Source organism: Mastigoproctus giganteus, chromosome 3 (genome assembly GCF_048544385.1).
Source record: "Mastigoproctus giganteus isolate SK-2022 chromosome 3, ASM4854438v1, whole genome shotgun sequence".
Taxonomy (NCBI): domain Eukaryota; kingdom Metazoa; phylum Arthropoda; class Arachnida; order Uropygi; family Thelyphonidae; genus Mastigoproctus; species Mastigoproctus giganteus.
Window position 1 is genome coordinate 49,592,149 of NC_143577.1, and position 27,481 is coordinate 49,619,629.

The window sequence follows — 27,481 nt, forward strand, 5'->3', positions numbered from 1 at the left end:
CAGTCAGGAGCTTGAACCCCGGTCTACTCAAAGAGCGTGTGCTACTGTACTCCCGCTCCTGACCACTCAGCTCGGAGGCTGCTACACATATACTGTATATGGTTAACTACATGCATAGATTGTATTGTTGCATATACCATTAGTATGCATGTAGTAATATAAAAAATATACTAATAAAATAACTAGTGTTTATAATGTAGGCCTGATAGCACAATCTGAAATTATTATTATTTTTTAGAATAATGAATATTAGTTTGTATGTATAATGATTATTGTTGACCCAAACCTAGGTTAGTGTCATTATGCTTTCCTAATTTTTTTAATTCAACTTTCAACTTTTTACCAAAATACAGTCCAAAATAAAATGCATATATTGAATTGAGTGTATATTATTCAACAATTTCAATAAAATTTTTGGTTTTCCAAGTGCAGTGAGGTTATGCCATACATTAAATTAATATATTATTAATCTTTTCCAATATTTTCAGTTATATGATGACATGGTTATTATTTAAGATATTAACCTGGTGGTGATGGCAGGTCATCTGACAGTTGACTCTCCAAAATAATAGTCCCAAGCTAACCATTAATTAATGATTAAAAATCTTAATTTTTTTTTGAACTTCCTAAATATGAGACAGATTTTTACTGAAATAGTTTCTTAAGTGGTTGTTACAGTTTTTGCAGAATAATTGTGTACAAGAACCTGTCTGGTGACTCACCATCATGTGCGCAACTATTTTACTTGAAAGGTTGCGTTTGGTCTTGCATTTTCCAATACTGCTATGAAGTTTTGATTATAATTTGTTCATAGTTTTTTTTTTTTTTTTTTTGCACTCCCACTAGTTCTTTTCGTATTCACCGTCTAATAAAATCAAAATCAGTCTTATACAAGCTGCTTTGGAAAGATTTTTTTATCATTTTTGCATAATACAGACAACAACATGAAACATATTATTCACTCAAGATGTCTGCCATTCAAGATGGCTGTAGCTACCTGCATAATCTTCAAATTTTGCACGCTTCACAGAATGCCAAATTCGAAATAAATTTTAAAATAAATCTGAAAATGTAACAAATACATACATATATATATATATATATATATATATATATATATATATATATATATATAATTGTAAGTTAGAACTTGAAGTATATGTAAATTGGCATGTTGAGGTGTTCATTGTGCAGAATGGCAACCACAAGGAAGTGAAGAAAGTAAAGTAGAAATATAATGAAAGAAAGATTTAAAAGCTGAAAGAAAAATAATAAGTTATGGTAGAGCATTTGATAATCTGAACTAATTGGAACCAGGGGTAGTTCAGATTTCTGATTTATTCGGATTTTCTAACTTATTAAAAATACTGTTCTGGAGACTAAAAAAAAAAAAAAAAGCTTAGTAAGTTTACAAATAAAAACACTATGATGTACCTATGTATTTTCATTCATAGGTACAAATGGAACTTTTCGGCCATGATAACACATACGTATAGGGCCTTTAACGAAAATAATTACTTATTTCTTGCTGCACCATTTTCAAATTTCATTTCTTTGCTCCCAGATCTCTTACTCTTGTCAGAAAGAGTAGTTGAGTTGGATAGCATTCAGTTTATTGATCATTTGTTGATTCAGCATTCAGTTTGTTTGTCGATCAATCCAGCATCCAGTTTGTTTGTTGATTTTCCTGAATCATTTAATTTTGTTAATTGATAAGGTGATAAAAGTGTAAATCTTCATTTTTATAGCCTGTGGATAAAATTTCTCCAATTTTTGCTTATTAGAATTGCCGTTTAATAGAATCAAAATTCAATTCATGCAAACATGATCACAATAACCAGCACTTACTGTAATTATTTTATGGCATCAGCATAAAAAAAATAAATAAATGCTGGCTCATTCAGATTATTGAAGTTTTGAATTATTGGTGTTCGGATTTTTGACACTGTACTGTATAAGCAAACGAGTAAGATGGTATCTCGTGATATCATCTTTCTCATATTAATATCATTAATAGTATAATAATAATAATTTGTTGTGGCTAATAATAATAATAATAAGCCACAATGGCTATGCCCCCTGGATAGATCTAGAATGGAAGAAAACCAAGGATGTACAAGAGATGAATGGAAAATTCGGGAGAAAGAAGTACAACAGTTGATCAAGAAGTACAACAACTGGCAGACCCCAGGAATAGATAACATCCACAACTACTGGTACCTGCACACACAGGCAAATAGTGAAGCAGTTCATCCAGATGATAAGGCACCCTGACACAATCCCGTAGTCTCTGACTCAAGGAATCACCTACTTGAAGGCTAAGGATGAAGACACCACAAACCCAACGAAGTACAGACTGATCTTCTGTCTCCCAACAATGTACAAAATCCTTAATACCTACATAACTAAGAAGATATCAGACCATTTGGAGAGCCAGAACATCATGACCAAACATCATGACAGCAGAAGGGTTGTAAGCAGTTGAGCAAAGGATGCAAGGAGCAATTGATCATTGACACGGCTGTTATGGAGCAAGCCTACAAGAAGTATTGGAAGTTGTCCACAACCTACATGAAATACTGAAGGCCTATGACTCTATAGCCTGTAGCTGACTGATAGAGACAGTGAAGATCTACAAAGTCAACCTGAACTGACACACTTCTTAGAAGCAACCACAAGGAAATGGAGGACCACCATCAAGTTTTGTAGATTTTTGATGGATAAATGGGTAACATTTGTCCATAAATGTTACCCATTTATGGACAAATTCAATGGAAAAGTTTGGTGAAACACAAGCAGTCACTCTTGACATTTCAAAGGCTTTTGATCGTGTTTGGCATAAAGGTCTTCTAAACAAGCTTCCATCTTATGGTTTGCCAACTGCTTTTTGTAATTGGTTATCTAGTTTTCTCTCTGACCGCTCATTGAGGGTGATGGTAGATGGCTTTCTGTCTTCTAACTTCTCCACTAATGCTGGTAAGTCCCCAAGGTTCAGTTCTTTTCAATGACTGGAAATCCTATACATAGTTTTGCTGATGATAGCACACTGCATTCCACTTTCCAGTATTGAGAAACCTTGCTCTGCTCAATCAGCTTCAACTTCTCAAATATCTGTTACCAATTCCTTAAATGCCAATCTCTAGGTAATTCTCTAGTGGGGCAAAGACAACTTAGTTGATTTCAATCCTAAAACTCAGTCCTGTCTTATATCTTGCAAAAATTATTCTTCTGCTCCTATGCTTATCTTTGGTGACACTCTGATTTCTAGGCAAGTTGATATATCTCTTTTGAAGATTACCCTGACTTCTAATCTCTCTCTCTTGGCACAAGTTCGAACCCGTGACCACCAAATACGGAGGATGCGGAAAGGTCAGGGAATGACCAACGCATATCCCCGGTGCAATATGGCCTTAGTTGCTAATGCTCCTAAAAACCAAATAACAAATAACAAATTTGGCACAAGCACATTACAAATATTGCTTCCTCTGCATCTAAAAAACTTGGTTTTTTTTTTCTCTCTAGGTGTTATTTTTTTTTCAAAACAGCTGTTCACTCTGTATAAATCTCAAATCTGCCCTACTATGGAATATTGTTCCCATATCTGGGGCAGTGTCCCAAAACCTCTCTCAGGCCTGTAGATTCCATTCAGAAGAGGGCAGTAAGGTTAATTAATGACTCAACAGAGTCTCTCCACTCTCTCTCTCTCTCTCATAGACATACTGTTTCTGCTGCATGCCTTTTCTACAGATACTTCTATGAGCACTGTTCTTTCGAATTGGCTTCTATAATTCCTGCTCTCCCTTTCAAAACAGTCCGAACACGCGCTGGTTTTTTTTTTTTTTTTTTTTGTTATTTGGAACATTAGCAACTAAGGCCTTATTGCTCCAGGGATATATATGCAGTGGTCATTCCCTGACCTTTCTGTATCCTCCGTATTTGGTGATCATGGGCTCGAACCCCGGTCTAATCAAGAAGCGTGTGCTACACACTGCTGCTCCTGCCCACCTGGCTACGGAGGCGCCCCGAACACGTGCCGCCAAGCACAGTACTAAGTACTATAGGTTCTAATACCTCTTGTGTTTGGGGTTTTCATAAAAAAAAAAAAAGGTCAAGACCATCAGAACCTCACTGATCTCCATCAGAAAAGGAATCTTCCAGAGAGCCCACTATGATTCCTGTCTAGCACTCCACATACTGTCCACCATGCTCAATAACAGCAACAAGTATGAATATACCCTAAAAGAAGGGAGGAAGAACCTGTACAACCTCTCCTGATTTATATGTGGATGAAATCAAACTCTATACTGCATCTGAGAATCAACTCCAACATCTACTCCAGATCACCAAAGACTCCAGCACTGACATCAGAATGCAATTCAGCCTAGACAAATGCAAAACCAGTGGATTGAATCAAAGACATCCAGTCAGCTGAAGACTGGTGAAGAGATTGAAGCAATGACGGAGGGAGAGGCCTACAGATATCTGGGGGTGATCTGGGCTCGCCACTTAGAACACAAGGAGATCAAGGCCTGCTTGACTGAGATATACCATCAGACTCTGAGAAGCCTGCTAAAATCAAAGCTGAATGGTGGAAACATGGTTACAGCCATAAAAACCTATGCTGTCTCAGTACTAATGCACGCCTTCAGGATCATATTTTGGACTAGTACTGAGCTAGAGGAGATCATGAGATTGACCAGGATAATAATGGCCAAAAGCTGCCCTCAACACCCAAAGTCGGCCATCAAGAAACTGACCATAGACCAGAAAGGAGGGAGGGGATTGACTCACTTCATTAAACAACAGAAAAACGTGATTAAGAACCTGCAGGATTATTTCCAGGAAAAACAGCACTAATCTACCAAACCATAAGGAAGATAGACAAATGGCAGACATCACTCAACCTTGACATAGAGACCCCACTCAAAAATATAGAAGAAACAAAAGCAGAAAGAGTGGCAATGAAGGCACTCTGTGGCACACTACAGTGATCTTCATCAAGACTACATAGATAAGATAGCTTCCAATGGAAGCTCTGTCCCGAGACTGAAGGATTCATTATTGCCATCCAAGACCAGGTAATCAATGCCAGAAGCTACAGGAAATATATCGCCAAAGACCATGGAGTGACAGATGCATGCCGAAGATGCCACCTGGTCCCCGAGACAATCCAGCCCATCATCACAAGATGTAGGGTGATCATCCAGACAGAGTACACTAAGAGACACCACCAGGCACCAGGATAATACATAAGAAGCTAGTGCAAAAATACCAGTTGATCAAAGAAAGTGTACCATATTATGAGTGCAAAACTCAGGCCATACTTGAGACCTCCTACTCATACTGGGACCTTGCCATAATAACAGACAAGACAATCCTGCAAAACACACCAAATGTAATTCTCATTGATAAGAAGGTTTGTTGTTTGTTATTTGGTTTTTAGGAGCATTAGCAACTAAGGCCATATTGCTTCGGGGATATGCGGTGGTCATTCCCTGACCTTTCCGCACCCTCCGTATTTGGTGGTCACGGACTCGAACCCCTTGATAAGAAGGAAAGGGCTACTTATCTGATTGACATAGCATTGCTCAACACCTGAAACCTCCAGAAAACCTACAAAGTAGAGATCAGGAAATAAACAGACAAAAGACAGGAAGTCAAAGAAATGTGGCATATGGAAAAAAAGTAATGAGCATCCTGATCAGTGTCAACTCCTAGGCATGGTACCAAAGAGCTTCCATAAGACTCTAGCAGTAATAGGCTTCCCAGAGAACTCTTACGTGGAACTTCAGAAAGCTGCAATCCTGAATACTTGCAGGATAATAAGAGAGATTTCCTTAACCAACAGTAATAATAATAATAATAATAACCGGACAGAACCCACTCCATGCACTTGTTACCAGTACCTCTCACTGGGTGGAAAAAAAACCTATAAAGGAGAAAAAGTTTATATTAATAATAAATTATACAATAAGTATGAGAAAGATGATGGCATCCTTTTGCTTGGGGCCAAATCTAAGCTGTAGAAAGGATACAGAATATCGTCACATCCCAGTGGTGAAATTGTTGCATAAATGTTACATTGCTGCAGTGAGGCTGTGTGCATTGTTGTGTTGAAACAACAGTGCTGTATTGTCATGTCTTACTGGTTTGATTTTATTTTTTGGGCTTGTTTAGTGTGTCAATGTACCTGACTAAAGTAATCCCTTTTGCCAAAAATTTGGTTTAGGTAACAAAGCCCCAAGGAATAGTCAACTTCACTTGACTAAAACTATTAGTTTGTACTAAAACTATATATTTATAGTTTTAGTACAAACTATAAATATCAAAACTAGGATGTTCCTTACTAATCATATACCAACTAATGCTTGAGCTGTGAATTTTTTTTGGACATGGAGATGTTTTGTGGTAAAATCTTTTAGACTGTCTTTTGTTTTCCAGGTCGTAGTGGTGAATCCAGAATTATGCAGGGTTTGACAAGTCTAACATTTTCAGCAGTCAGAAACTCAATAACTACATGTTCAAAGATGCTTCCATTTAAAATAACGTAACTTTTAAATGAACAACCACACAGAAACATTAAAATGCACTTATTAAGTTTAAACTATTAGTTGCACAAAGAACCTAATTAGAATTTACTGTCCCATCTGCTGCTGGGGTTATGAACTAAGTGATATTACTTTTTAGGCCCCACCATATGTCATTGAGTGGCTATACCTGGTTGTTGGCACCTGACATTTTGCTCTACCTACTGTAATTTATCTTCCTTGTGCAAATTTAAACTATATTTCTTATTTTCGCAAAGTTCTTTATCTCTTATTAAGGAACAAATAAAAATTTGGATTTCCTGACATTTAGATCACCTTATATTTCTTAATAGGAAGGTACTAGTGCTATTACAGGAAAACCTTTTTTTCTCTCTAATAAATATCTTGGTACCTTTTATAGGACACATTTTAAGTACAAATTCAAATTTTACCACTAGATGAAGTATCACGTCAGAAACTTACTGAAAACTAATTTTTGCTCCATGTATTTAACTTCTAGTAACTTTGTATTTCTAATACCAACTACAGTTTCTAGATTTGGCAATCTATTTATTGAAAATAAATTTAGTACAAACTATAAATATCAAAACTAGGATGTTCCTTACTAATCATATACTATACATTTAAAAAAAATAAAATAGAGTATATATACACATCATGAAAGTTTTGGAATCCAGAGGTTAGTTGGTAAATGTATCTTTATCAGAATAGAATCTTTTTTTATTAATTCCATGCAATTGTTTCTTTAGTTAGTTTTAATCTGCCTTGTAAGCCACTTCTTTACACACACACACACACACACACACACACACACACACACACACACACACACACACACACACACACACACACACACACACACACACACACACCACTAAGGAAATTATTTATTATTTCTGTAGAATTATGTTTTCCTTGGGTTGGCATGTTTGTGGGATGAAAAACCTGAACTTCTGCCTGGTACCAAATAACTACAACTCCAATGGGTAAAAAATATTAATAATAATAATAATAAAAACTGCAGAGTTCCTGCTGTCTGTATTGGTGGTCAGATCTCGGACCTTTTCTAAACCACTGATGGGTCCAGAACACAATCGTAATGTCATAAACTAGAAGCTCTCATTTATTTTTTCCTTTTTATATTAATCTCAAATAATTTTTTTTTTGGAAATATTAAGAGTGGAGTTATATTTATTAAAATAGATCAAAATATAACAAATTAACACCTGTTCTGTTATCTGAAAATGTTCTTCCTCTTCTGATATATGAGACATCATCAAATCAGTTATTTGGCCTGGCAAGATTTTATAGGGTTTTAAAAAGGTACCAGACTGGCATTTATTTTTTTGTATCTCGATACTCCTAAATATGGTTCTCTATATGAAATCAACTTGTAATATATTTTATTTAGATAAATATTGTAATTTAGGTAAATAAAAAAGAGAAAACCCAGTTTTTTAGATGCAGAGGAAGCAATATTTGTAATGTGTTTATGCCAAGATAAATTAAAAGTCAGGGTAATCCCCAATACCAGTGTATGATCCTGCCTAGAAATCAGTGTCATTGAACATAAGCATATAAGCAGAAGTATCCTTATTACGAGATATAAGACAGACTGAGTTTTAGAAGGATTGAAATCAACTAAGTTATCTTTGCTCCACTGGAGAATTACCTGGAGATCAGCATTTAAGGAATTTGTAGTGGATATTCGAGAAATTGAAGCTATTTGTGCAGGGCCAAGTTTCTCAAACTAGAAGGTGGAATGCAATGTGCTATCATCGGCAAACTAGGGATAGAATTTCTGGTCAATGGAAGAAGGTCATTAATATATAAGAGGAAAAGAGTGGAAGAAAGAACTGAACCTTGGGGAACACCAGTGTTAGAACCAGGAGAAGTTAGAAGACAGAGAGCCATCTACCATCACCTGCAGTGAATGATCAGAGAGAAAACTGGATGTCCAATTACAAAAATTACAAAAAACAGTTGGAAAAAACAGACAGAAGCTTATTTAGAAGACCTTTATGCCAAACATGATCATAAGCCTTTAAATGTCAAGAGCAGTTGCTTGAATTTCAAAAAAAATTTTTTTTTTATTTGTTCATAGATGGGTAGCATAAGCCAGAATATCACCAGCGGATCGACTTCCATCTGATCAATGATTGACACCAGTGGCAATCATTGATCAGATGGAAGGTTTATAGATAGTTTAAGAGTTGGATGTTAATTGATTTCTCCATTACTTTTTTAAGAGTAGAAGTTAGTGATGGGACAATAATTAGATGGGAAGGATTTGTCACCCTTTTTAGGAACTGGCTGGATATGAGCAAATTTCCAAGCAGAAGGGAAAACACCTTTGGAATAAGAAAGTGAAAAAAGCAACACAGAAACAGGGGTAAGTTCAGCAGCACAGGTTTTGAGAATAAGTGGCAAAATACCATCAGGACCTGGAACTTTCGTAGCATTAAGATTGATCAAAATCCCTCTGACATCCTTTGAAAGGAAAACACAGGAGGCATTGAATGGAGTGTTACCATCTGGTTTTGACAGAGGTGGGAATAGAGATGGACAAAAGTTGCAACCAATAGTTTTGGCAAGAGACCAGAACACTCAACTGCCATCTGGACAAGATGAAAATGTTCTATTTTTAGCCTGTTCAAGTAGGTTGGACTGATTAATAACTGTTTTTTTACAATTGTTGCAAGCTTTGGTATAGGCAGAAAGGGAACCTGGAAATTTTGGATACAAGCAAATTGCTATATGCAACATTCTTATTTTGAACAGCCTTAGCACATTTATTGGAAAACCAAGGTTTAGATAAAGGACAAGATTTTAAGGTGGAGTGCAAATAAAGGATTTCATCCCTGCAATAATAATATCATTGACATGATCTGATCAAAGAAGAAAATAAATCTCGCAGATCATCCCATTTTGCATTTCTGTAATGCCAAACGACAAGAGGTTGGGAATGGCAATGAGAGAAAGGTCAAAAGGCTCCATTGGAGAAGATCATCACTAAGTTGTGATCTGAGATGCCTATAAGTCTTCTCACCTTGACTGTATACTTAGAAGGGTTGTTTGTGGGAAAAAAAAGGTCAAGCATGTTAGCTGCTTGGTTAGGATTGTCAGGTATTCTGGTAGGTAAATGAAAAATCTGTGCAAGGTCGTTAATAATAATTGCAAAAGCTTCAGCATCTTTACCAACTGGGTCCGTGTGACTAGAAAACACACCAGCTGGAGTTGTGAACATTAAAATCACCAAGGAAAGTTACCTCAATATTAGAGAAGTTGGACTGGAGAAAGTCAAGTTTCAAAGAAAGGAAGTCAGAATTCCAAGTGATTAGTGGATTTAGGAGAACAATAGACTCTACAGATGAATTTGACAGATGTGGTTTTTTTTTTTTTTTTTTTTTAAGTTAGTTGTTGGTGTACCATCTTGCTGGAGCACCACATTTGGCTGATGATTTTTCAACTGGGGTAACAGATACAGCTGTAGCATGTCCAGATAGGTCACCGCTGTCACTGTTTTTTCCGCAAAGAAAAAGGACCCCAAAACTTCCGAACATGACAAAGCACACCAGACATTGACCTTTGGACTATCTCTTACAAATTCTCGAAGGGTGAGAGGGATTTCTGATTCCCATATTCTTCAGTTATGACGATTTACCCTCACACTTTTTTCAAGAAAAGGGTGAATAGAAAGTGGACATGGAAGAGTCCAAATGGATTAACAACTAATGAAATCGACTTCATCCTCACTAACAGAAGATATATTGTGAATGATGTTACCGTCCTAAATAAGGTAAATGTTGGAAGTGATCACAGAATGGTAAAATATACACTTGATATAGATGTAGGAAAGGAAAGGAAAAAACTGACACGAGTAAATAATACAAAGGTCTTTGAGATAACAGAAGAGGAGAAAAAGCAGTATTCACTGGAACTTAAGAACAGGTTTGAGCTTCTGCAGACTGCTCAAGACCAAGATATCGACGAGGAATATTACAACTTTCTGAAAGTGATAAAGCCCAAGAATCCTATAGGGAAAAAGAAATCCAAAGAAGAAAAAATTAGTCAAGAAACACTTGATATGATGAACCGAAGGCGAAAAATGAAGAGCAAGATAAACCCTGACAAGGAAAAAAATTGAGTATACTGAGTTTGCAAAGCCATTAGAAAGAGACTCAGAGAGGACATAAGAAGATTTAACACAAGAAAAGTAGAATAAGCATTAAAGGAAAACAAAGGATTTAAATCAGCAGCCTTGAGCAGTAATACAGAAAGACAAATGATACTGAAACTGAAGAATAGCAATGGTGTACTTATAAACAGCAGAGAAGGCATAATTCAAATATCAGAAGACTGCTATAGAGAATTATACCAGGAGCGAGGGAATGATGCCAGGAGTGAGGAAGATGGATTGCAAAGTAGCAACACATACGACATACCCGATATTCTTCCTGATGAGGTAGAACATGCATTGAAGAAAATGAAGAATCAGAACAGAAAGCCCCGGGGGAAGATGAAGTTACTGTAGAGTTGTTAAAATTGGGAGGAAGAGACAACACAAAAACTAGCAAGGCTCTTCACAAAGTGCATTAGAAAAGGTGTGACGCCTAAGCAGTGGAATAATGCAATCATAGTTTTGCTGCATAAGAAAGGAGATAAATCAGAAATTGGAAATTATAGACCAATTAGCTTGTTATCCCACATCTACAAGTTGTTCACAAGGGTCATTACTAACAGATTAGAAAGAATACTTGATGAGAATCAACCGAAAGAGCAAGCTGGCTTTAGGACAGGATTCTCAACTATGGATCACCTTCATGTAATATCACAGCTAATAGAGAAAGCAAATGAATATAAAACATCATTATGCCTGGCATTTGTGGATTATGAAAAGGCATTTGACTCCATACAGCATAAGGCAATGTTTTGGGCACTGGAAAGACAAGGCATAGATACCCCACATATTATGATTTTGAAGAAAATATATGAGAGTGCTATCTCCTTTATTAGACTAGACAAAGACAGTAGGAAATTTAAAATCGAGAAAGGAGTTCGACAAGGAGACACAATATCTCTGAAGCTGTTTACTGCCTTGAGGAAGCTTTCAGAAGATTAGACTGGTCGCAGAAAGGAGTCAATGTGAACGGAGAGTACCTAAACCATTTACGCTTTGCAGATGACATTGTGGTCATAAGCCATGATCCCAAAGAATTAGAGGAAAATCTTAATCAGTTATGCACAGTTAGTAAGGATTTTGGTTTAAAGATGAATATGGCTAAAACAAAAGTAATGATGAACAAGTATGCTACAGAAAGGGAAATAATGATTGAAGGAGCAGTAATTGAAAAGGTGGAGTCATATACTTATCTCGGACAAGTCATCAGCTATAATAATGATAAATGGCTGGAAGTTAAGAGAAGAATACGTTTTGGTTGGACAGCATTCAGGAAATATAGTCACATACTGAGGAGCAATATCCCAATTTGTCTGAAATGTAAAATAATGAACCAATGTATACTCCCCACCATGACTTATGGAAGTGAAACTTAGGCACTCACCAAAAGAATGGAAGAGAAGCTGAGAACTACACAGCGAAGAATGGAACGAATTATATTGGGAATCAGACTGTTAGATAAGAAAAGAAACACATGGATTAGACAGCAAACTCAAGTAAAGGGCATTCTTATCAAAACTAAAGAACTAAAATGGTCTTGGGCATGACACATAGCTCTAAGATATGATGACAGATGGACTAAGAAAATAACAGAATGGTACCCAAGAGGAGCTAGAAGAAAACCTGGAAGACAAAGGCGGAGATGGATAGATGAAATTCATGAGTTTGTGGGTAGTAAATGGATGGCCAGTGCTCAAAACAGAAGGAACTGGAAAGTTGCTGGAGAAGCCTTCATCCTGCAGTGGATTGAAAATGGCTGATGATGATAACCCTCCCTGATATGTAAAACGTTGCTTCATCACTAAATCCCCATCCCCGAAGGTAATTTTCATCAGCTTCGACATTTGACAAAATGTCTTGGGCAAATTGGAAACGCCAGGGTTTATCGTTCTGCTTTAAAGCCTGCACAATCTTCAGTTTATAGGCATGGAGGTGAAGGCGGTTATGAGCAACCCTCCAAACAGTCGTTTGTGGTATACCTAACTGCAAAGAAGCTCATATAGTTGATTTTTGTGGGCTTCGAGTGGGCTTTGAGAAAACGCTTCATGGATTCGATCAACATCTTCCTGTGAAGTGCTCGCAGGAAGATGTTGATTTCAAGAGACTGGTAATGTTCTGCAATCTGCAGAACACTACCAGTGTCTTGAAATTGCTTTAATCAATGTCTGATAGCATTATCTGAAGGTGAATCTTTTCCATACTGAATTCTGTAATGAAGTTGCGTTGTGATAACGGACTTTGTTTCAAAAAACCAAAGTACGTACATTGCATTCTCTTGAACAGTCATTTGAACAGCCATTTTGAAGTAATGCTGTCAATATCTCCCAGACATCAATGTGGCGAGTACAGCATTGCCAAATAAAACTTTTTGAGTTACACTTTCATATTCTGCAAACAAGCAGTTTTACTTTGTTGTTTTGAAAATTATAGGCCACAGAAACTCCAACAATAATTTAGAATTACCCTGTATATCAAATCAGTTACTGAACCTTCTTGCATATTGCAAAAATATACACTTTATACATCCTCTCACCTGGAAGTGTTATGGAAAAAGAGTCCACTTGAGAGTTCTAATTAACTGAAGTTTATTGAGATGTTTATAAAATTTCTTTAGAACCTATTGTTTCCTAAATAACCCCAGGGGCTCACATCTTGTGAGTATGGGCTTAGCACACCCAGGGTCCTGAGCTGGATATCATCATTCTTCTCTTTCTTGGTGATTCCCTTCTACTTTTGACACTCTCTCTCTCTCTCTCTCTCTCTCTCTCTCTCTCTCTCTCTCTCAGGGTAATTAGGGAATTTTTTTTTGGCTGGTGCAGCATAAGCCTCAGGCTTCCTTGCACCATATAGCTAATAATAATAATAATAACAACAACAGGGAGTTGCTTTTAGCTGCAACACTCACTCAACAGTGCTGTTTCAGTTTACGGCGAAGGTAAAGAAAGCCAACACAAGAACGACAAGAAACGTCGGATAACTTATGTGGAAAATTAGTTTCCTGATATGGCACTCTAACGCTGCTCACTCGGTAAACACTATTCAATTACCTCCACTCGAATCCCATGGGAGCTTGAACCCCTCCTGAAGTGGAGGGATAACCTAACCTTTTTTCTTTAGAATCACAGTCATATTTAGAAATACATTCATAAAAAAATTATTTTTTTTATAACTGTATTTTTATTTCCGATTTTGGCTCCAGACCGATAACACCTACCATCTGTTTACTGAGTGCGCAGCGCTAAAGTCCGGTTTCGGGAAACTAATTTTCCACGTAAGTTATCCAACATTTCTTGTCGTTCTCGTGTTAGATTTCTTTACCTTAGCCCAGTTTACTTTTGTTTACCCAGTTAGGTCTTGGTTTATGTATTATTTGTGCATTTTATATCCAAGTGATTAATTTTAGTTTACTGTGTAGGTGAACTAAAATTAATCACTTCTTTTTTTCTTTTTTTTTTTTTTAAATGGCCTCAAAGTGATCAAGTGAATCAGCTAGTGCTATAATGTAAAGGTGAAAAGCTATTGGAAAATTTGATTGGAAATTGAAGTGGTCATTCTAAAAAGACTGGGTTCAGGAGAGGGTTAGATGTACTCTATGTTTAGTCATTTTGAGCAATCTGAAAATTAAAATAAATTAAATAACAATACAGGCGTTTTCTTACGTATTTAAGATGGCTTCTTAACTGGGAGTTTAAAAAGTTGACGGAACTGATGTTCAGGTGACACTTGACTCAAATGGATAAAATTTCAGCTAAGTCTGGTCATTCTGTGACAACCAAATCCTCTGCTTACATGCTTGCACCTTCACAAAGGTGGGATTAGTAACCCTAGCAATAATGACCATGTGCAAGTTCTGATATAGGTTCTGATATCATCTGCCTGTCAGAACACAGGAATCAGCCTGTAAACAGTAGATAAGAAAGGTTCTTAGTTTTAAATCTCCTGAAGCATATGCACTTGCACAACAAAGGCAGTCTTTGGCTGCTTTGAAATCATAGTGTATACTTTTTTCCTTGGGATAAGAAAGTGCATGACAGCATTTGTTTCCAATTTAAAGCAGTTTCATCAGTGTTTAAAACTAATTTGGGAGAACAATTACCATGATTGCTTTTAATGCAACAGAAAAATCTTGCACAATGATGATCAGCACTCCCTGCTTCACCACACCAGTAGGACTAGTGATTTCAACTGATAGTACCAAAGTAAAAAAAAAAAAAAAAAAACATTAAAACAGTGCTTTCCACAATATTTAAATCTGGTAGTAGGCTGCTTAATCGGTTAATTCTGAATTTATTATCATATAACAGCAACGATTTTTTTTATTATTTTAATAAATGATCTTACTCATGAATAAATGCTAACAGAAGCCTTATGTGATTTTTGAAAGCATTACATAGTGAAATCAAATGATGGAAGATAAAAGGCACTTCACACTACATGTTACTTACTGCAAGTTTATTACCAGTGAGTTACATGGAAATTCGCTGGTAATATTAGCAGTGCTGTAGTCGTAAAATTAGCAGAAGGTGTACTCTATGAATGTTATGAAAAGCAGAGAGTATACTGTGCATACATATTGAGCTTAATCAAATTCCAGAGGGTATATGGCATATACCTGTGTATATATATAATTTTATTTTTATTTTAATATAATTTGTAATTGATTTGTATTATTATTACATTGCTAAATTTTAATATAATTTGTATAATTTTAGATCATTTGGACCTAGCTAAACTAGCAGATAACAAACAGAAACAGATAGCTTTTGCAAAGTATTGATTGGTGCTAGCCCTTGTCGACATACCATTCAATGTATACTAATATCAGTAATTTACCTCGTTATCATCATTTTATTTTACTTGCATTTATTTTATTATTAATTATTTGTTTATTTATTGAGTTTAACATTAAACTAGGATTACCAAATCTAGAATTCAAAAGCTAGCACAAAATAGGAAAAAAACTAGGACATTTTAGTTTTAAAAATGAGGATTTGTATTATTAGCAGTGCACATTTTAAAAGAGAACATTTTAAAAATTATATTTATTACTAAAAAATTACAATACATATTTATCATTACTGCCAATCATTTTCAGTAAGTTTGGATTACAAAGTAAATAATTATAAAATGGTTTGCAATCCATTTTCAAATTATAAGTAACCAACAAAATACTATTCACACTATTTGTTCCTATTTTATTTCTAATGTTCCTCCATTGATTGCTTGATTGCTAATTAATTCACATTGCAGAGGTTTCTGATCTCATTGGAATGCCATTGAGCTCGAGAGAGAAGCTTGGTAGCAAAGTCATAATTTGATTTGTGTAATTTTGGGATAATACAGTCCACTTAATGCAACCAGTGCATTGTTTTTATTTATTCTGTTGTATTGACAGAAGGGGCAATGCACAGAATATTTAATGAAAATTCATTTTATGATGAGATAATTTTTTTAAATTGCAAAAAACTAGGATGCAAGTGTAAAATCTTCAAGGACGTCTGAGGATACCCTAAAAACTAGGACATGTCCTCGGAAACAAGGATGTCTGGTAACCCTCCATTAAGCCAACTTAGGCTATCCAAGTCTTTTGGCCTCATGGCTCACTGGGTATACTTTTATACTGAATACTTTTATTCTAAATCCTTTATGCTAAAATCTTACCATCTTCTTTATCTTACATCTTACATCTTCTTTATTGGCCTAAAGGCTAATGTTGAATTCTTTTATTATGCTTAATACACTCTTATTCAGTTCATTTGACCTTAGGACTCTCTCTGAAAGCTTTTATTGTAAAGTATTGTACTTTAAACACTGTTCAAATTCTTTCTCTTAAATCCTTATCTTACTTACCATTGTAATTCTTTTCTTCTTCCTCATTTATTCATCAACTTCTGTTTTCTGGAACAACCTTCCTTCATATGTATTTCCTGAAAATTACAATCTACAGAAATTCATGTCCAATGTCAATAAATATCTTCTTTCATCTTCTGTACCTCCAACCCAAGCACTGTACTAAGTACTATAGGTTCTACTACCTCTCGTGCTTGGGGTTTAAAAAAAAAAAAAAAATTATTTTACAGACTGATGTTATGTTTAATCAGTAATTTGATGGCATTAATCTGATCTGGGACCCTTTACTTACTTTGCCTACCTTTCCATTCAAACATTTTCCTGTTTACCTTTTATTATTATTTATTACAGAAAAGTCTAAATATATATATACAGGGCTGTTAAAATTAAAGTATCCCTATGTAGAGGGCTCTGGAGTGAGTTCTAAGGCTTGTACTGAAGAGAAATTTGAACAAGAGATACAATAAAGAATGTGCTCGGCATTTATTGAAAAAAATATATATAGTTACAGAATTTGTCACTATACGGCGCTGTGGCAATACAAATCACTTGAACAGTGCTACAATTGTTCAATGTGTCCTCCATTTTGGTCAACAACAGTTTACATTCGAAGAACAGCATTTTCTACAGCAGAACGTAACATGTCAACTGGGAATAGCCAACACATGACATCTAATGCTGTCCTTCAGATCTGCCAGAGTTTGACATCCTTCCCGATACACCTGGTTCTTCAAAAAACCCCACAACCAGAAGTCACATGGGGTGAGGTCTGGTGATCAGGGTAGCCAAGATGTCTGGAAACAACAGCTGATGGCCCATTCGTCTGTAAAGTGTTGCCTTAGCAATCTTTGGACACAACGGTGGATGACAGGTGGCACACCATCTTGCATGAATATCGTATCCTGAAGGCACCCACATTGTTGCAGCTCTGGTATTGCGAAATTTGCCAACATTTCATAATATCGCTGTCCAGTGACGGAACAGGTGCGGGGGGTCCAGTCGGTGTTACCTGTTCAAAAAAATATGGCCCGGTCATGAATGTGGCTGTAAATCCATACCACACTGTTATTTTTGGAGAATGCAATGTGACCTCTTGGATAATTCGAGAGTGTTCTGTTGCCCAAATGCGACAGTTGTGTGTATTCACTTGTTCATTTAAGCAGACGTGGGCTTAATCACTCCAAAGAATGTTCCACGGCCAAGTGATATCCACTGTCATTCGTGCCAGAAACTGAAGTGCGTATGTGAAACAAATATCTGCTTCACTATGCTTTAGCTGCTGTAGCATGTGCATCTTGTAAGGATAGTATCACAACACCTGACGCATTACTAGCCTTACAGTGGAATACGCATGTCAACTTCACAAGAAACAGCTGGCATACTTGCACTGTCACATGGAGATTAACTTGACAAATCCACAACAGCCATAGCCACATCTTCAACACAAGAGGAGTCTACTCATTTTCAACCTCTACCTGATTGAACACCAAGATGTTCTGTTGCTTCAAATTTCGCAATCATTTTGCAGACAGCACAAACAGTCATAGGTCCACGCCTTATGCGCTTCTGATGCCGGAATTCTCTGATAGTTGCAGCTGCATTGTTGCTGTTCTGATAGTACAGCTTCACTAATAGCGCCTTTTCCTGCAACGTTGTTGGCATTGCTGCTGTAGTGCAGGCAAATATCTACTGTATGATTTTGAAGAGACTGCTTTGCTTTTATGTAGTACAGTAGAGCTGAGTAGTGGCGCTGTGGCAATAACTTACGATTATGCAAATAACGTAACTCCATTACATTATTTGCATAATGTAACTAATTAACAAACGTAATGTAATGTAACTAAGATAGTTACACGCCATACAGTGACACAGTGACAAATTTTGTAACAAATTTTTTTTCCCCAATAAATGCCGAGCACTTTCTTTACTGTACCTGTTGTCCAAATTTCTCTTCAGTATGAGCCTTAGAACTCACTCCAAAGCCTTCTGCATAGGGATACTTTAATTTTAACAACCCTGTATATACACGGCATATTTACTCACTTATATATGCAGCATATATATTAAAAATAATAAAACTATAAGTATTGCGTAAGAATTCATTCTAATAAATTTATATTTTAATTTTCAGTAAAGATTTTAATAATATTTGTTTTTTAAAGTCTTTCAAAAACCAGAAGGTATACACTATTTACCTAAACAAAATCCAGAAGATATATTATATACAAATCTAGAGGAGATATATTATATATATCTAGAGGATATACATATATATCCTCTAGATATATATAAGATATATATGGCTTATACCCTCCACTACAGCCCTGAATATTAGGCATGTCCAATGGCGACTATGCAGTGAAGGAAACATGCCAGAAATAAATGCATCAAAATTAAAATTGCTAAATCGATGTTTTGTAAATACCAAAATTCTTGGTCTAGTTTGCCAGCGGGGGAAAAAAAAAAAAAAAAAAAAAACAACAACATACTCTATTATACTAAAAACAATTACATAAGGAGAAACACTTGCAAACAGATCAGAGAACTGGACACAAGTTAACAAATATGTGTTAACTTGTGTCTGGTTCTTCAATTAATGTTTCCTTTTATTTCATTATTTTTATTAATGAAAAAGTAAATCAAGGATTTTAATGTTTAAGAAACTCCTGATTTAGCGATTTTAATTTTAATGCAGTTTCTGCATGGTCTCAATTGGACATGCTTGAATTACCATATAACTTGCTGGTAATAAACTTGCATTAATCAACACATACTGTGAATTTCCCTTTATCATCCTTCACACTAACAGAAGCACACAAAACTAGGAAACTGGAGCCAGTGTTTCTCTGGTTTGTTCACTCATCCTTCTGGCCTGTAGAGAAGAGTTCCAAAACATTGTAATATGCATGGGTTATTTGCTATATTTAAACCACAAGAGTCAGTTTCAAAGCGGTACATCACTTGGCTGTTGACTTATGAATACAAGTATATTATATAACATATAATCATTTATAACATTGGTTGTAGACACAAATCATATGTTTAACAGTGATAAACGAAATAAATATAATTTAGTAATAAATACAAAAAAAAATTATATTTTTTTAGTGTTGCAGTAAACGGTATTGTATATAAAAGTGTATTGTTGCAGTGGCAGCGCCACTGCACAACCATCCATGACTAGCTTGAAATTTCTTGGTTTTTGATTCTTCACTCTTTTTCTTGAAGTTGGGAAAATATGCTTATTGCCATTTCCATGATGATTAAGTGGCTCATTGGTATGTTTCTTTGATTCTGTATTTCAGTACATATGTTTAACAGTCTCAATTTTCTGTATCAGATTGATCTTTGATATGTATTTTGTTGCAGTTATTTTAGTCACACGCTTATCAAAGATTTTATTTTTTTCAGAATTTTTTATGATTGTTCTAATAGTTCGTCACAAAACATAAAGAATGACCTACATCCATTTGACATTCATCCACTTCAATGAGCTTCAAGACCATTTTAAGTTCAAATGTTATGCTTTTTCTTTTCTTTTTTTTTTTTTTTTTATTAAATTTGTTAATGCCATCAAGTAATTAGTATACAAAATTTTTTTACAAATTTATTTTAATTTTCCAAAATAGAAGTCCTTAGAGAACATGTCTACAAGCAACTGTTAACTTTGGCAAACACAGCCACCTGATTAAAGTGAAACTCAACAGAAGACAGGCAGTAACACTATGTCACATGATATCAACGAAATATGTATATACATATTTTATTGGCTATTTAATTTTCAAAAAATTGGTCCAAGAATGAACAGTGTTAATTTGAATTAGTGTAAAATAGGGTAGCTTAAAGTGGGATCTGATTGTATTCTCAAATTCATACCATATTTATATGCATAAGAGTTTCGCTCTAGTTTATAGTGGGAAAATATGAAATTTTATTTTCTTACATAAAACTCACATTATCATTTCATTAATTTTCAGTAGCTGCCCTAATAATGTCATGCTTTCATGAGTTTGTATGTGACTCATTCCTGAGCTTCCACTCCTGAAACCACATAAATATACATGTAAGGAAGCATAAAAGTAACCAGGTATTTATGGTATTATAATAATACCATATTTATTTTACTGGCACATTGTTATTATGCCTAGTAAGGAGTTTATGTCTAATTGGTGAGGGTAGAATCAGCATGGTTGCTGGCATCTCCATTGCCTTTGATAGAACTGACTTTGGTCATTCCAAAATGAGTATTTTAAGTAGTGTAACTATTCTCTAAATAGGTATCTCACTCTAATTTGAAATTACTTATTCCATTATGTAAATAGCAAATGTTTTTTTGTATTTTTTTTAGTGTAATGCACATTGTAAATAGAGTTTTCTAATTCTATCACACACATGTGTAAAAATTCATTTCCGATGGTCTAAAATTTGTTTTATGATGGTAAGATTGATCACTATCCAACATTCCAGTGTCTCAATATTTCCTGTTACTGTCTATTGGAGATTACAGAAATTTAGGTTTGCAACATTGTCATGTTTTTTATCTTGAAGCTGCAAAACTGTGTCATAAGATATTGGTAATTGAAATGGGATACAGCTAACTTTATTTTATTTTATTTTAGAATAAAATATAAAATCTTCAGTATTAATAATAATAATATAGGATCTTAAAATTAAAAAAAATAATTTAGTGAATACATCTTTTTTTTTTAATCTAAACTTTCTTCAAACCTTTTTTTGAACCTAAACTTTCTTCAAACTTTTTTTTTTCTCTAATTCTTGGTTAGGATGTAGCTGCCCTAACTGCTGAACCTGGAAGAGGTAATAAATTATCAGATAAAGATTATAAATATTGGCGACAATTGGCACAAGATTTTAGTAGCAAAAAGGATGAAGAAAATGAAGAAAAGGATCTTCTCAAGAAACAAACTGAAGTGTGAGTCTGCTGCAATAGTTTAAATAGTTGTAAAGAAATATAAACCTAATTGTATTACTTCATTCACACTGTAATCAAAAACAAGATTGAGTTACAGTATGAATCTGCTAGAGCTGGTTTATTGATATTTGATAATATTAAAATGGCAGAATGGTTCAAAGAAGCAAAGCTTACTTAGCATCTGCCATCAAATACTTCCCAGTGCAGTAAACTCTTTAAAATCCAGAAAACTTGAGGATTAAGAATTTCTGGATTTTAGAGAGATATATCTAATGATTGGGAAGTTTTGGAGAAGCATTTCAATTGATATTAAGCACTAAAAACTGAACCTATTTATATCTCTGCCCAACTATAATGACTGAAAGATGGTCAGTTATATTTAAAATATAAATAACAGTTCAGTTAATAAATGTGAACAAATGACAAGAAACATAGTTACAGCCAATGCTGTCATGTACCGTAATGTCAGTTTTAAATATATGCTTAATACGATATCAGAGAGAATCACTGAATGTACTTCAGAGAAAAAATATTTGTGCACTGGAGAATAAAAAAAAAAGTTACTTTTTTAAGTGATTTTAACAAGGTATATGGAATCTTTATCAATTTATATAACATTTTCCTTTTATTAATTCAGTCAGTTTCTCACATAACTATGATTAAGTTTCATTTTTTCCGCCATTTATAATATAGCAGAGTGAAAAACAGAGACCGAAACCAAGTTGTTAAGGCTCAAGATCACCTTGCCACCTCATACATTGCATTAGTACAGAGTGAGAAGCAAATTGAGTGACCTTGAGCTGCCCTGTTTTTGTTTTTCTCCCTACTTTAGTCATGCATCTGATGAGCTGTATATCTAGTTATAATGGTGGCAAAAAACTTTGTATGTTAAGTCTATTATTTATGTGCTTCACTAAGTATTTTTCTGTTTATGAAAGCGATTAACTATAGGTTTAATGAGGCATACATTTTTCCCAGCTGTACCCACATTGGGAAGTCTCTCTCTCTCTCTCTCTCTCTCTCTTTCTTTCTCTCCCCCCCATCTTGCTCCCAGCTGTTTGAAGTGAGTTCACACTAGTCACCAGCGGCCCATGTAAGTGCTGTATGACCAGCTACATAGCTGCAATTTGATGGAGCAGTAAATTAAAAGTTTACTAAATAAGTGATAACATTAAAAGAGAGTGAGAGATTAGCTTATATAATATAATATTATAAAGCTGAACTCAGAGAAATTACTATATAAGTTGTTTGCATTACTGTCTTGTCCATTCATAATTTCATGTTTTTTGCAGCCAGCATGATTTAAACCACATTGATAGTGCAATGGCTTTAATTCTCACAACTGAACAAGCTTATATTTATAACAAGTTGCTCTGGTATTGTACTACTTTCAAACAGCTAGCCTTGCCTAAAGGTTAATTGGTCATTTGTTTAAAAATTAAAACATTGGATACTACTATGACAACCTCTTTTATGATTAACTGGTTCTTCAATTATTTCCAAGACTGAGTTGTTATGGTCAAATTCAGCAGTGGGACTGTTACCAAGAGAGTGGTTTGGGGATGTCCACAGGGAGCTGTCTTTGGGCCACTCGTGTGGAATTTGATACTAAATGATTGGCTACTCTGGACATACCCAAATACATGGATGGTAGCATACACATCCATGTATTTGGCCCATATTTACCCATGTGCAATAATGTGACCATAGCTACAAGGAGGAAAAGAAGTGGATATGGGCTTGCCTGGTGTGATTATGGCAGGAATGGTGGGATGGATAGCAGTGTCAAAGGACTTTGACACTGCTATCCCACCATTCCTAGTTTTTTCCATATGTTGACAAGGCTGGCAGAGATATGCCTGCCTAGTTCAATCCAAATTTTCAATACATTCTTTATTATTGGATAAAGCTAATTTTTTGCTAAATTAAATGCCTTTGGGGTCAGTGAATGCATAGTGTGTGTGTTTGTGGGACATAAGAGGACTGGGAACACGTCTTGTTTAATTGCCACAAGTATCAAGCCCTGAGAGAAGAGTTAGTAGGTAATGTACCTCATCTTCACTCACTGACACCAGGATGTGAGGCATGTCTCATTGCAACGAAGGAAACTTTTTTAGCATTCCAGTCCTTTGCCTTGAAGGTTTTTCAAATAAGACATGTACTCCTGCAGTTGAAGCAGACCCAAGGTGATTAGGCTAGAGAAAAATGACTGATATCGGTCTGATTATGTTAAGAACTACATTGGAGGTCAATGACAGAATATGTGCAAGTTGGCTGCCAGCTATCAGAACAGAAGTCTTAATTGATTAGAATGTGTGGTACCTTTCTGATTAACAATGGATTGCTTACCCTTAAATAACATCATTCCTGACCTCTGGAAGAAGGAGGAAAGCTATTATTCTATAAGCATCTCCATTCAGGAAAGTTCTGGAAACATTCAGGAAAGTTCTGTGTTATTCATCAATAATGTGATACCTTGGAAGGAGGTCATGAATGAGCTTGCTTTTTAGTGCACATTTTATCAAGTTGTGGTATGATTAATGAAATGAAATGACAAGTTGAAGTTCCTATTCCATTATCAGGCATAACTGATGTTTTGTTTTCAGGATAGCAACAACAGAAAATCTAGTTTTTGCACAAATATGTTGCCACAACAAGAAGTAAAATTATTACACCTTTGTCTTATAATCTTCGATACTCATTTTTAACTTGCACCGAAAATTCGGGAAGTTTATTTGCTTTAAACATGTCTTTTAAGAAGCTGTCACAGAATATGTACATAAGTTGCTGATGCTCTTGTCTCTGCAAGTTGTTAGTCAGGTGATATTGTTAGCAGAAAATGGTTTCTGACCCATCCAGATTTTGAAACATTGATGTGTTTAAAATTCAACCAAAACTGTTTCTGGAAAGCATCCAAGTAGTTAGTGAAAAGTTTTTGTTAGCTGTTGCTTCATTGCTGGGATGATATCAATGAAAAGTAAGAAACTTGGAAATGTTATGTTCCATGTTTTCTGATAATTCAACTTTTTTTTTCAAGTGCATTAACTTTATCATTCTGAGTTAGAATATTCATTTGATATCTTGCAATGATTTGTTCAAATTTCTTATTTTTTAAAAACTGTCTGCTAAATAGGCCAGTTTCTGAATAAAATTTGTGTATGAAATAAATTTGAATCATCATTATTGCTATTATCACTTAGAAAATGGCTGTTTCTACTTTCAGTGTAAATACCATGTTAAGTACTTTGACATGAGAGAGAGAGAACCTTATTTCACAATAGCATTAAAGTATCATTTGTTCTTTTCTTCATATCATTCACATAATTTTGTGAAGAGGCTCCCTTTCAGTAGGCTGCTTTTGACATAGTTAACAACAAAAGCTTGCAGTAGATTGTGTAGCTTCTCACTCATATTTCCTGAAGTGTTGCATTTTGTTCAGACCTTGACTGGACTTTCAGTGCAGAGTGCAATGATGAGCAATTTTTTCTGCCTAATGGAAAGATCTAGTAAATGTATATATTCCTTTCTGACGGTTGCTTTTCAAATCATGTTAACGGTTGCCATTTCAAATGCTTGCTATAAAATATTGGCAAAATTAATTTTGACATTTTTGTAAACTTAATTGAATCGAAATTGATTTCAGTAATTTGCGCTGTTGAGCATTAAGAAGAGCTACTCACATAATGCTGCATTATGTTGAAATAAAAAGAAATAATTTTTGACTTCATGAATGCACACATTACTATTGAGACTATCTTGTTTTCTTTTAGTTCTTTTGACTTCACTAGGGTATGAATAAATACTTTGTTAGTGATTTGCATATCATAGGACCACAGACTTTCAACTGATTGTTTGAGCAGGTTAGAGGTTATTGAAATGCCCTGTGGCATGGCTGCTTCAGACACCAGTGCCTTGTGGTTCCTGATAAGATGAGCCATGGCAGATGAAATCCTTTATTCTTTCATATATTTCCAACTTTATATTATTTATCTTTGCTGCCTAAGTATCTTTGCTTTTTTGCTGCCTCCCATAATATGATTGCATAGATACCATCCACTTCAGGTACCTTTTTTATGTAAAGCTTCTACAATTCCTCTCACACTTTCTTCTTATTTATCACAAAATCATTTAGCTCTGTTAGATTTTGATGAACTTCTGCATTCCCTGCCCTAAAGAACTGATGCCCCATACCCCATGAATTCATGCCCCATGCATGAATGTAGATGCAAAATACCTATTCAGTTTGTCAGCAATCTGAACAGGATCATCAACAGTTAAACCATCAACATCAAGTTGACCAATGTGGTTGTACCCTTTCCTTCTACTGCTAATATAAGTAACAAAGTCTTTGCTGCTTTATTTTAATTTTTATTCTGAAAATTCTCCTTTTAAGAAGAAAGAAGAAATTTTCAGATTTAATTACAATGTTTCAATTTCTTTATTACAATATAATTTCATTTTCATTTTAGCATTATGAATATAACTGAGGATGTTGACTACCAAAAGAGAGTTTTGCGGCAGCTAAAGGGAAGACTAAGAGAAATAGAAAGCATGATTGGTCATTCACAAGTTTATTTAGAAAACATAAAGCATCTTGCTGAGAAAACAGAAGGTTAGATTATTGTCTCATTACTGTTAGATTGTCTCATTAATGTTTCTTACTTTACATTGAAAGTGTTTATTATTTTGTGCTAACTAAAGGTAAAATTTTCTCAAATAAATTTTCTTAGCATTTCATTTTTTTTAATCAGTGTAACATATGGTCATATACAAAAATTAATCTACTTGTAGAATATGATTTATATAATTGTGATATATCGAAATCATTAAGAAGTATAACAGAGTTTTATTATATTAATAACACAGGCCTATAACATCTTTGGGGTCTGGCTAATTCTGTACACTGAGATCAAAAATGGTATCCATTTTCCATTTTATGTTTTTGAATAAAATACACTAAAATGGTATACATTTTTTATTGTTAAAAGTTTTGGCAACCTCCTGGTTACTATTGCAAACAGAAAACACAGAATTGAACACGCAGTGAAAGATCATATTATTGAAGAAAAACATTACAGAATTTATTTTTAAAAGTGCAACTGCACCTATTTCAAAATGAAATTTGGTGACCAAATAAACCCATTGGCTTATAACAAATTTTGCAATAATTTGTTCAGCACAATTGTAGCAAATGAAAAGGAAGTAAGAAAAAGTCTCCACCTTTTGCTATTTCCAGTTCTGCCACGAACCAAGAAACCATAGAGATGATTACTGTTTTTTGTTATCTGAAGTGTAAGGCTATAATACTGAAATTTAAAAAGGATATTTTGTATATCCAAATTTATCATTTGCTACAAGACCTGTCACACACACAGACTTGATCTACTTATATCTTCTCCATCCAAAACAATCAATACAATTTCATTATCAAATTCTGAATATAATTTATATAGCACTGATAGTGGTTCCCAGCATGAAAATATACGTGAACTGCAGTTCATACAAAAAATGAGATAATTTTCTGGTGAGATACTTTGGTTTTCCGAAATCTTCTGTTATAAATCCTGGGATCAAATCTCAAAACTAAAAGCTTACTTTCTCTAGGGACAATATTTTTTTGTTAAAGATGCCATAAGAATGAGTTTCTTCCATACTTTTTTTTTTTTTTTTTTTCAGGAAGATTCATGTATTACAGGTTGCCTGGACAGCTCATGGGGTTTTGTCAATGGTATGTAGGAATTTTTCCACCTGGGATAAGGAACTGATTATCCCATTGTATAAGGCATTGGCTAGACCGCATCTTGAGTACTGCATACAGGTCTGGAAGCCTTGTTTTAAGAAGGATGTGGAGCTGTTGCAATGGATACAGATAAAAGCAATGAGATTAGTGAGGGGAGAAAAAAATCTGGAGACTAAGCACCTGCAAGGGGTTTTGATTGAAGTGTTTAAGGCTTTGAATGGATTGAGCTC

The 27,481-nt window shown here is 34.9% G+C and overlaps 1 protein-coding gene across 1 annotated transcript in view; it reads left to right on the forward strand.

Annotated features, from left to right (window-relative positions):
• Positions 1-27,481, forward strand: part of LOC150087940 (transient receptor potential cation channel subfamily M member-like 2) — a 409,197-nt gene that overhangs the window by 315,484 nt on the left and 66,232 nt on the right. The window contains exons 24-25 of the mRNA XM_090369284.1: positions 21,363-21,511; positions 25,981-26,123. Coding sequence (XP_090225410.1) covers positions 21,363-21,511; positions 25,981-26,123 — 292 coding nt within the window. The remainder of the gene's footprint in view (positions 1-21,362; positions 21,512-25,980; positions 26,124-27,481) is intronic.